General features: G+C 42.0%; 1 protein-coding gene across 6 annotated transcripts in view; it reads right to left on the bottom strand.

Annotated features, from left to right (window-relative positions):
• Positions 1 to 201: 201 nt before the first annotated feature.
• SMG7 (SMG7 nonsense mediated mRNA decay factor) overlaps positions 202 to 11,214 on the bottom strand; it is a 90,805-nt gene continuing 79,792 nt past the window's right edge. For 2 of the 6 annotated variants that reach the window (XM_044267264.1, XM_044267265.1), the window contains 10 exons: positions 10,267 to 10,693; positions 8,548 to 8,692; positions 7,674 to 8,053; positions 6,675 to 7,046; positions 5,767 to 5,916; positions 3,683 to 3,763; positions 3,059 to 3,218; positions 1,596 to 1,766; positions 1,335 to 1,480; positions 202 to 723 (listed from right to left, as the gene is read on the bottom strand). In XM_044267264.1, coding sequence (XP_044123199.1) covers positions 610 to 723; positions 1,335 to 1,480; positions 1,596 to 1,766; positions 3,059 to 3,218; positions 3,683 to 3,763; positions 5,767 to 5,916; positions 6,675 to 7,046; positions 7,674 to 8,053; positions 8,548 to 8,692; positions 10,267 to 10,693 — 2,146 coding nt within the window. In that variant the 3' untranslated portion in view covers positions 202 to 609. The remainder of the gene's footprint in view (positions 724 to 1,334; positions 1,481 to 1,595; positions 1,767 to 3,058; positions 3,219 to 3,682; positions 3,764 to 5,766; positions 5,917 to 6,674; positions 7,047 to 7,673; positions 8,054 to 8,547; positions 8,693 to 10,266; positions 10,694 to 11,214) is intronic. The other 4 variants (XM_044267266.1, XM_044267267.1, XM_044267269.1 and 1 more) reach the window with 4 other exon arrangements.

The following is an 11,214-nucleotide window of genomic DNA, read 5'->3' as shown; positions in this document are numbered from 1 at the left end:
GAAGAGGTCAGCTTCCCCATCCTGTCACCACCAACCTCTCACAGGAGCAGTGGACGGGGCTTTCCTTGCTACACACTGACTAGAAGAAGCACATCTGTGTGTGGAAGAATTCAGTGTGATATTTTACTACTGAGAGTAATAACAATAATAAAAGATGTTCAGGAATAATTTCAACTACATTCTCAGTCAGCAAAGCAATCATTAATGGATTCCTGTTTTATTCCCCAAAGAGGAAAAAAGGACTGAGAAGTTCCCATTGGCTTCTCCCATCTGCCTCCCCTTCTCAGCTTTCACTTCCCTTGTGGCTGGGGACATGCACGATGGAGAAGGTGAGAGGCGGTGGTATCAGGTAACTGAGTGAGACAGACAGCAGCTCCTCTCTCCCTCCGGAAGGCCCCAGGGGGACGGAGAGTTCCCGATGATTTTTTCTTTTTGTTGCACTGCGGACATTTCGTGCACACTCAGCGTGCCGGTGGAACGCTTACACCCTCTCAACAGCAAGAAACAGAAAAGAGGGCTGCCACCTGCAGGGGACTGTATGGGCCAGTCCTGCAAACCCAACATGCCATGGTTTATGGAGCCTTCATTCCCAGGGTTGCCACTTTGGCCTCAGTGTGGAGGGTTCATGGTGCCTTGTCCCCGCTGCTGTTTCTGCTTCTGCTGCATTAACAGCTGCTCCAGAGCGGAAGGTCCAGGATGCATCATGGAACTGGACCAGATAGACTGAAAAACAGCCCAGAGCTTGTCAGCAGAGGTCAAATGCCCGGACGTCTGAAAGGGGTTTGTTTCTCAATCCTCGCCAAATATAAAGGCATATGTGTCCCAAGATCCCTGCCCCTAAAGCATCCAGCTATTAGACAAAGCTGTTGTAAGACTGTCTTCAAGACCAGTTAGTTTCCACTGAGATTTTAAACCAGAAAAGGTGAAATACTTTTTATTAAAACTCAGTGCCACGTGGGACCTCACAATATTTACAATAAAGATTTTAGGCAAACAAAACATCTCTAAAATTAGGTACCTTCTTTCATGTGTTCAAAAAAGGCTTAAATCAAACATTCCTAAATTAATCAGAATCGTCTTAACCTTGCAATGCAACTAAAACCTTTTTTCTGCTCCCCTTGAAGACAAAACTCTTTATCACTAGGGAGTTCACAAATTAAAAAACAACGCTCCTTTTCAAGAACCTTGTAATGTAGACCATGTTTCTCTAGGACTTTGCTAGATACATACTATGAACTGATCAACTCTAAGGGTTTAAGGACTAAGCCTGGCTATCTACAGGAACAAAAGCAGAACCACATCTCTCATGGTTCTTGTTCCCAAAACTCACTCACCTTTAGGCTTTCCATGAGGACAGCAGAGGAATCCTCCATGGAGGGGCCATGGCCTGCCCAGGTGCCACTTGGAGTGCTGGCCTGATGCCAACTGCTCTCAGAGGATGATGTCGCTGAGAGATAGTCAATGCCAAACCCACCCATGGCTAAGGATGCAAAGAGAGAAGAATTCAAGATGTTCTGTCATCACCAAATACCAAACACTAGAGAAGGGCAGAGTAAGTGATTTACTTTCACTAGGCAATGAAGTCTGGATCTCACCTGGCTTATCAGTTTTCCACCGATCTGCAGTTCTCCTATCCCTGTTATCTGGAGTTCCAATGGGTCCAAAGTTGGAGAATGGAACAGAATTATGGTTGTGTGTTGGAGGGGAGCTTGGCAGGCTGCTTGGGTTAGAGGAATGAGGAGATTGGCTGGCTGGTGTTGAATGATCTATTAAATCACAACAACACAAGACATTAATAGATGTTTCACAAACAAGTCAAGAACTAAAGTTTCCTATAGATCTGCTCACTTTAATTCTACTAAAGATAACTACAGGGGGCGCCTGGGTGGCTCAGTGGGTTAAAACTTCTGCTTTTGGCTCAGGTCATGATCCCAGGGTCCTGCGATCGAGCCCCGCATTGGGCTCTCTGCTCAGCAGGGAGCCTGCTTTCCTTCCTCTCTCTCTGCCTACTTGTGATCTCTGTCTGTCAAATAAATTTAAAAAAAAAAGAAAAAGAAAAAAAGATAACTATGGGGCGTTGGGAGAAAGGCAGAATCAGGGCCTCCAAAGGGACTCTGCCGGATGTGCTAGTTTGTCCTACTACACATATTTAAGGCATGGTCCTTGCTTTAAAAAAAAGAAAAAAAAAAAAAAAAAAAAAAAAAAGCAAGGGGTGCCTGGGTGCTCAGTGGGTTAAAGATCTCAAGAGTCCTGGGATCCAGCCCTGCATCAGGCTCTCTGCTCAGCAGGGAGCCTGCCTCCCCATGTCTCTCTGCCTATCTTTCCACCTACTTGTGATCTCTGTCAAATAAATAAATAAAATCTTTAAAAATACATAAATAAATAAGTAAATAAAATAAAAAAGCAAAACCAAACAATTTTATGCATGCACTATTCTGGCATGCCTGTTTCAGGTAAATATCTACCAGTCCTCTCTACCAGAAACAGAATTGCCTGATCTTAAGAATGACTACTGACTCAAACTCCATTTATAAAATAGAGAGTCAAAAAAATCCATTTTAAGAGTGCAACTTTTCCTGCAAAGAATGAATATCTATAAACAAAAACTAAAGAACAGGGGCACCTGGTGGCCCAGTGGGTTAAAGCCTCTGCCTTTGGTTCAGGTCATGATCCCAGGGTCCTGCGATCAAGCCCCTCTGGTTGGGCTCTCTGCTTGGCAGGGAGCCTGCCCACCCCCCCCGCCTCTCTGCTTACTTGTGATCTCTGTCAAATAAATAAATAAAATCTTAAAAAAAAAAAAAAACTAAACTAAAAAACAGCTGGAAATCTTAAGATAGAACCCATATTTTTCTCTCTTACAACTGTGCTGGTTACTGAGGATATAAAAAAGCTTTTTCAGTGGCACTTATTATGTGAACTGGTTCATTAAGCTTTTTTCCTATTTTCTTTCAGAAACTAAAAAAACCCCTAACATTTATAATCACAAAATCATACTAAATTATCATCAATCGCAGTGAATAGGAAATGCAAGGCCTGCAATTTAAAGACCAGTCAATACCTGAACTGGCAGGAAGTGATGGAGACCAGGGGGTCCCTTCGAAGAGGGAGTACAGTGATGTCTCCTGGGGGGCCAGCGAAGGATTAAGTTCTGTTTTGGAGCTGGTTGTCAGGTTTTTCCCATATACCTCATTGAACACGCTGTTATTTGGGTATCTTTCCTGGAAGACAATGACAACCAAGTTATAAACTCACTCCAATGAAATAGATTTCAGAAAATGTCATGTTCATGTTCTCGGATGCTTAAGCATCTTAAGTGTATTGAGCTTTTCTTAACAAGACAAATCTTGAAGGCTTTTTATCTCCGTTGCTTCTGGTTTTCCTATTAAATTCATTTTCCCCTAATTTGCTTTCCCTCAATCTATGTAAACCACCCGGATTTAAAGTATGAAAAGTTCACTTGGCTGGACAAAAGAGCCCTAAGGATTTCTGTATTAATGAGAAGTTCAAGGGTTCAAACTGAAAACATACAAGTATCTCATATACCCAAATCAGAGAGACAGAGGATAAAATAAAATGTCTGGAAGACTCCAATACATGGAAGAGAAAGAGAGAGAAAAATAGGGGGACAGAAATAGAATGGGAAAGGATACACTAGCCTACTATAAAAGCACCATCTACCCACCTGATTGAGAGAAAATCCGGTGAGGGACAAGAAAGAGGAGGAATGGGACATGAGCTCCGAGGGCTTCTCCAACAAGGATTTCTTCACAGTCCCGGAAAAAAAGGTAGTTAAATTATGCCTTCCATTTGCTTAATATTAATCTTAAGGTACTAAACAATCTAGCAGAAGACCACCATTTAAGCATACTTGTACGTACCCACCATGTACAAATGTAAGGCTTCAAAGACGTGAACTAAATGTTAATACCACGACACCAGCTAACTGCAGGTGCCACAGGCAAGTCGGACACAATGCTCCTGGATGAACACTTCTCATCTAGCACAGATACCCTGGCAGGGACCAGGGACCCTGCAAAATGCTAGTTCTGAGTGTTTATTAGCAGGAACCTTCGGTAATACACTTATCAAGAGTCGCATTTAAAATACTCTCAAAACAAGATGCTGAGTTGAGCTGACAGTCTGTGCCCCCCCATCCCCCAATTTTAAAACACTCACAGTAATGACTTAAAGCCTTTCAAATACATTTTGACAACTGAACTGGGTTTGTCAACATGGTTCCTAAGCAGATCTATTTGTGGTACATATTAAAATAGTTGCTGAAGTTGAATATACATTTACTGGCCCTAAGAAAATTAACCAGGAAAAAAAGCTGAATCTCTGATGCTCACTGTCATTGAACAGTTGATCAACAAAGCATTTACTATACATCTAGTACATGCAAGGCACTTTCACACACATTATATCATTAATGATGTTAAATACAGAAAGGATTACAGTTAAGGTTTTTTTTTTTTTTTTTTTTTTGTGAACATGAAAAAAAAAAACCAAACTCTAAAACACTACCCCTCCAGGCACACTTGTTCTACCATCAGCTCCACGCTGAGTGGAGGAGGGACAAGCAGAGTAGGAAGTAAGGGGGTAGGAAAGGACTGGAGAGAGAGGCACTGCCCCTGGCCCTCAAGCCACACCAGCAGAGAAGCATCAAGAAAGGCAAACACACGGAGCCAACAGTTTCGCAGTTAGGCTTTCCACAACCCTGAGGTGCTGTCACTGTACTCTTGTAGGTGATGAAGTTTCTAAGGGATCTTTTATTTCTCTAACTTGGGGGGAAAAGTGGGAGGTCTCTCTGGCCACTCACCCAGGCAAATTCTTACAGGAACTTCAAGTGCCAGGGATGGCAGCTTCTGTTAGGAGAGCCATACAATTGTATTTCTCCTAATACTAAAATTAATATTTTAATCTTACGAACGTTTTCTTGCCTCACAAAAAACAGCAAAAAAGTAGAAGTCAGAACTGTTTCATGTTTTGTTAAGATAAAGTAAAGGGAGTAAAGGGAGGGGAAAACTTCATAGCATATGCTTCTCATATTCCCCCACCTCAGCAAAATATGATGTAAATATTGACGACAATATAGAATGCCATTCTTCGAAATGCAGAGTAATTTCTAGAGGGCTATTTTTAAGATACCACTAATCAATACTTCAGACTTTATTTCATACCATTCTAGTTATTTATCTCTGTATTCACATATCTATGGCACTCCAACAATGTTTATAAATAGAATTCTCTTCATTTTTACTCATTCTGTTTATGAAGCTTGCTCTGAATTTAGATCAGGGCTCTCAGTTAACCAAACAGAAAAGAGCCACATACCGTTCAATAATGTCACTAAAAAATCTAGAACATATTTCATTTCATATTTTGAGTACATGGGGAAAAATCTCACTGCTCCTAAGCAGTATCAAATGACCCTTGAAATTCCTAGGTTTAGATGGAAGTGCCACCTAAAAAGTAAGTTAATTTGCCAGCACTGCATCCTGTGTGACCTGCCCTGAAGGATGCTTCTGGATCACATACGACACATACGACAAAGCTGTGACTCTGAAATTTACAGCTATGGAGTCCAAGATGTTTTCCCATGTTCTACTACCGTTTGAAGGTTAGTCTGGGCAGTAAGGAAACAAATGGTACAATTTGGTAAAAAAAGAAAAGCTCCAGAAAAAAAGAAAGCATCTATTCCAAGGACTCCAAAATCTCAGGAAAGAAGCTGGGGTTAGAGCAAGGAGAATTACGTCAAATACATACAAAGAGGCTCCGTCCAGGAAGAGAGGCGAGAGGCCCCAGCAAAGCTGGGTAAAGATCAGGAGGGTTAGAAAAAATCAGCTCTTCCTCTTCCTCCAAGGCAGCCAGACTCTTTAACAGGTCCGGAGGAAGCAGAGGGGAGCCCTTGGGGTCCTAGTGACAGAAAGGATCACAGTGAGATGCAGTAAGGGATGACAAAAGCACAAAGGAGTAGTAGCATGGTGTAGGGCACAGAAGCAACTCAGGTCAAGGAGAATTACAGCAGACAGTACTATGCAAGGAAGAAAAGGCTCTGAAATAAAAGTAAAGTGACCCAAGGAGCACGGTGCAAAAGATCAAGACAAAAGAAGCATAAACCACTGACAAACACGGAGAACATACAAGGTTAACGAGACTTGTGAGTAAACCAATGCGGCGGAGCAAGGGGATTAGCCTATCTTGGGCTCTTTCGAAAATTACATTCTCTCTTGAAAATTACAAACACACCGGTTTCTCATGAATTAAGAGAGAAAGGAAGGGGAACTCCACTATCAAAGATATCTGGCTGACTTTGTTCCTCTCAGAAAGCAATTTGTTTAAATACGCAGTAAACCTATTTTTAAACTTGGATGATTCAGCCCAACTGAGAGGAGCTTTGTTTCAGAATTCTCTAACATGCTGTGTGAGGGACTTCTGCACCATCCCTCTGCCAGAGCATCACAGGTCCACCACAGTAACGGAATTCTTCCACTCCCCCAGATCAAATCACTGTGCAACTGTGAGGGGGTGACCAAGAGCCACCGCGGTTACTCAGCAGCTCGCTAGAGCACTCATGAATCAGAGCGGCCTTTATAAATGCCTACTTGAGAAAGTCAAAATATGCAGCCCCAGACCTAGTTCTGTTGTGTCTGGTGACAGGAAAGGACACACACCTCAAATGGCATCCTGGGCACAGGATCCTGCTCTGGACGGAAGACTCCTGGTGACCGTTTGCCCCTGCGGTCCATGTTTGCTTGCTGGGCCATTACAGCTCTGTTATCAGCCATGCTGTAAGAAGAATCCCAGTAGAATTCTGGGACCTTGACTTCTGAGGGATTATGGTTATATGGCTCCATGGGAAAAGGCTTCATTTTTTTCTCTAGAGGCTGCTGCTGCATTACAGGAGGTTGCAATGACGGCTCAAACAGTTTTATGGGGTCTTGGGACTGAAGGTAGTAGGACTGTTTCACAGGCATGATTTTCCCTAATGGGCCTTGAACCTGAGGGGGATTCCACAGCTGTTTGGAGGCATCTGCCTGTTGATACTGAAAAAGAGATGTTTGTCATCAAGAGGATAAAATGCAATGTTACATTCAATACTCAGGACATCACCGAATGAACATAAGGGGTCTTACAACCAACAAAACTCAGCAGTCCTTTACCCTTTAGGTTTTTCAATACACAGAGCTTTCTGGGAACACATGTGGGGCACTGAACTCATGTTCTCTTTCAGTTCAATCACTCATGATGTTAATGAACAAATGAGTGTGTGTGTGTGTGTGTGTGTGTGTGTGTGTGTGTTTTCCCCCTTCCTGCCTCAAGCAGCCATTTTTAAGAATGGTATCCTATCCTTAACACCTCACCAAGATTACGACTCTATTTCCTTTCTGCAGTTTATGTTCAAATAGGAGAGAATCATTTACACAAAGTCCTTTTCTACAAAGCTGACAAGTAGCAGCAAAGAACGGTACTTAAGATCTAGTCTCCTTTACAAGAGAAAGGAAAACATTTGAACTTTCCTAAACAGCAAGAGGAGTATTTTTGCATTTCCGTAATCCTTACACAGCAAAAACATCTGAAAGCTTAACCAGTATTTCTAATCAACCGAACACTGAGTAACTTCAGTCTTCCCTCCTTATTTCAGCTGCACAGTACCCGCCACTCGAACTTACCTGCTGGAATCCAGAGTGGTGAGGAGGGCTTTTCCCCAAAGCCGGCACAGCTTTTGTGGGGGATTGTTGCTGAGCTAGAGCTTGAACCTGCAACTGGTTTGTAGACTGTGCTGTTGGCTGAGCTGGTAGAGATGTAAGGGGTTGCTGGGAAGGTGGCTGTGGTTGTTGAGGTCCCTGGTTCATTGGCCCTGGTCCAGAGGGCCGTTGCTGGCTGTAAGGAATGTGGGACTGTTTCCCAGCTTGCACCTGGTTTCCTGCTGGAGAGTGAGCTGTAGGCTGAAGAAAGGTTCCTGGGACAGAAACACCAGCTGGGAAGGTGTAACCTGAGCCCATAGAAAATGCCACAGGAGGGGGAATAACATATGTGGGGGGCGGGAACCCTTCAAAATAGAAGAACACAGCAGCTTTAGTTCTAAAGGCATTTAGCAAAAGAAACGCAAAAATAAGTCATCTGAAGGGGACATGGGGCAGGGTAGAGAAGAGGTCCTCTAATAAATTATACAAGAACAGGGATCGACCAGCAAGTGAGACTGATCAAACATCAATCTTTAACTTGATTTCAAGAATTAAATTAGAGTAGTGGGGGCTGCTACTTCTACCCACTGAGGCAACTGGAGTATTTTAAAGGTGGTCTCTTAAATGCTAGGTTTAGCGATGGGAATTCTTTCATGGTAAAAACATGCACTTGTAAATAAACTAGAGAAATGGCTCCAAAATAACTTCATAAGCATTAGAGAAAGGAGAACTTCCTTCTACCTTTTAACATTATGGTTTAGTAATTCTAACTCCAGAAGAGTATGAATTACTCAATTAACGAGCAGAAACTCACACACAGATGAGATTAAGTAGAACAAAGTATAAAACGTATATTTACCTGGCCGGCTGGGAAGAGGAGGGAAGGCTCCAGGGTGATGAATGGGGATGAACTGCGAGTTACTTGCTTGACTTTGGGTTTGAGTTACAGGTGTTTTCCTGGCTTCAGACACTGGAGTCTTTCTTAGTTCTGTCTGGGATTTTACCTATGACCAACAGAAGCAACATTATAATAATCTGAAACACAAATGTGTCAGAAAGAAGCACCCACTCTAAGAAAGTATTCAAAACCCACTCTGTCAAAAAAAAAAAAAAAAGAAGCCTAGGAAGGTATTTAAATTCACCTAAGTTAAAAATGGGAAAAATCAAAATAGATTATTTGTCAATAAAAGATATAAGGTCTTAGTTTTACTAGTCTAATTATTTTCCTTTCACAAAATCATAAAAATACTAAACACGGAAAGGACCTGAGAACTCATTTGTTTTACAAATGAGAAATGTCTTGCCAGCAGGGTAAAAACTTGCCTATAATCTCAAGCCACCTATTATGGGCCCCAGCGACCTTTGCACTTGAATTCATTCAACAACATACATGAATTATGACTTAATAACGACGACTATCAACCCACAGGGGACATACTTTGGAGCTCAGTTTAATTTCTTCTGGGCAGCCTTAAGCATACCAGTCAGGCACCCCACCCTCCACGCAGACACCCCTTTAGAACTACTTTCAGCAGTAAGGAACAGGCCCTGGTCCTACACAAGGAGCTACAGAGAATATGATGTCATACATGTTGCTCAGAATGAGTAAAATGAAGGAAAACAGGTGACATTTGTGAAGACCTTCAGATGAGGTAGGGAGAGTGGTGATACACAGACTCCTGTCAGGCTTTCTTTAATCATCAGAAGCAGATTTAAGAGGGAAGGGAGGCCAGAAAGGAGATTTCAGTCTGGCTCTCGTAGGGAGGCAGCTGCAGAGGAGGAGGCAGAGCAGGCACGAAATACTGGATTCATCCCTGGTCTAAGCACTGGTCCTTTGGCTTTATCGTTCATTGGTTTGTTCTTCACTTTTCCCCAGCACCTCTCTCCCAACATGCCTTTTCTCGATTTCTACCAGGTTTCTCTCTGTTTCTCCCTCTAGTATTAATCTCAAAATGTAACTATTACGTTATTTCTCTGTTAGAGAAGAGACTTAAATTCTTGCTTTATAAATTCCCCAGCAAGAGACTTATATTCTTGCTTTATAAATTCCCATGAGTCAGCATAACGCTGAAATGACATAATGCTACTGGCTGGGACAGGTATAAAGGCCAAGAAAAAGAGCCTCACCTTTTTCCAAGAATATCTTTTATTTCTTAGTGAATTAAGGAGAAAAAAAACCACTATAAGCCTTAATATATCCTTGGTTCTACTGGATGGCTAAAAGACCCCCAAATTTCCCCAGATAACATTAACAAATGGCAGTTACACTTTCCAAAGAAAATAGAATTCTTCATATGGTTAAGAGGTCTGCAACTGGTCATTTCAAACCACTTAAACTGGAGAGGATTGACAAAATGTCAAATCAAGTTGAGATTTTTTTTTCACTCACATTACAATTTTGAAGAGTTGATGGAGTAACCACCTACCATAGCTCTAACGTGACCTTACTATTCGGCATTCAAAGAATGCATTCACGCTTCCAGAAGAGCCAATTCTCAAGGCTTTAGGAACAAAATGAAAAATCTTGCCTTTTGTGTGAGTCTTCCTCTACCTGCGTTATAGTTCAAATACAGCTTACCTGCACTGCCACACTCTGCTTTCCTGTTTCCTGTAACTTTTCTAAGGTGCATTTCTTGGTTTCTGTTTTCCTCTTGCTGTTGTCCTTCTTTCCATCATTCTTAGTTACAGTAATTCCTTTGCTATAGTCCCTTCTCACCTCTTTGGGAGGAAAACTTCTTCCTTGGTCTCTGTTCACTTCTCGCGGCTTAATGTTCTCTTTGAAGGTGACCATTGGCTTCTCTCCTGGGTCACAGCTGTTGCTTAGATTACGGCCCGTGGACAGCACTGATTTCAGTCCTGGGTTCCCGTCCGCAGCCAGGGACTCTACCATGGATGGTTCTTGCAGAATGAGGTTCTCTTTGGCCTCACTGGGGTCTTCCAGTATTAACTCTGGGATTTCTGTGATAAACAACAATTTCCCTACCTCATTTTCACACTGAATCAGCCTAAAAAAGTAAAAATAAATCCATATATGAAAACCGTAAACCTAAAAAACACTAACACTGCAACTGCATATGGCCCCAACAGTCACTACATCCCCAGTCCCAAAGACTTGGAGACAGTGGGGTATCACAGTATAACATATCTCTTTTTATATAACATAAAAAGTAGTTTCAGAAAAATTTGGATTCTCAATATCGCTTAGCATTCCCGTAACATTCCCATGCCCTTTTAATGTATTCTACTGATTACAGTTACATTGACTGAGCATGTCTTAAGTACGAAGCACTACACTAGGCCCTTGCAGTGACAATCTCTAATTCCTATTTTATAGGTATAAAAACTAGAGTTCAAAAGGACTAAGTTCATTCAAACATGCAACCATTTAAATGCTGCAGTGTGACAAGAGCCTGAAGACAGAAATGAATATGAAACAGTTACTGACTTTGAAAAAGGTGATAATCAACTGGGAAGATCCCAAGACGCACACTTCAGGAAGTGGCAGTACTAGAAACTTATCGGACTC

This window comes from Neovison vison, chromosome 10 (genome assembly GCF_020171115.1).
Source record: "Neovison vison isolate M4711 chromosome 10, ASM_NN_V1, whole genome shotgun sequence".
Taxonomy (NCBI): Eukaryota; Metazoa; Chordata; class Mammalia; order Carnivora; family Mustelidae; genus Neogale; species Neogale vison.
The sequence above is the reverse complement of the archived record's forward strand: the minus strand, read 5'-3'. Positions and strand labels throughout refer to the sequence as shown.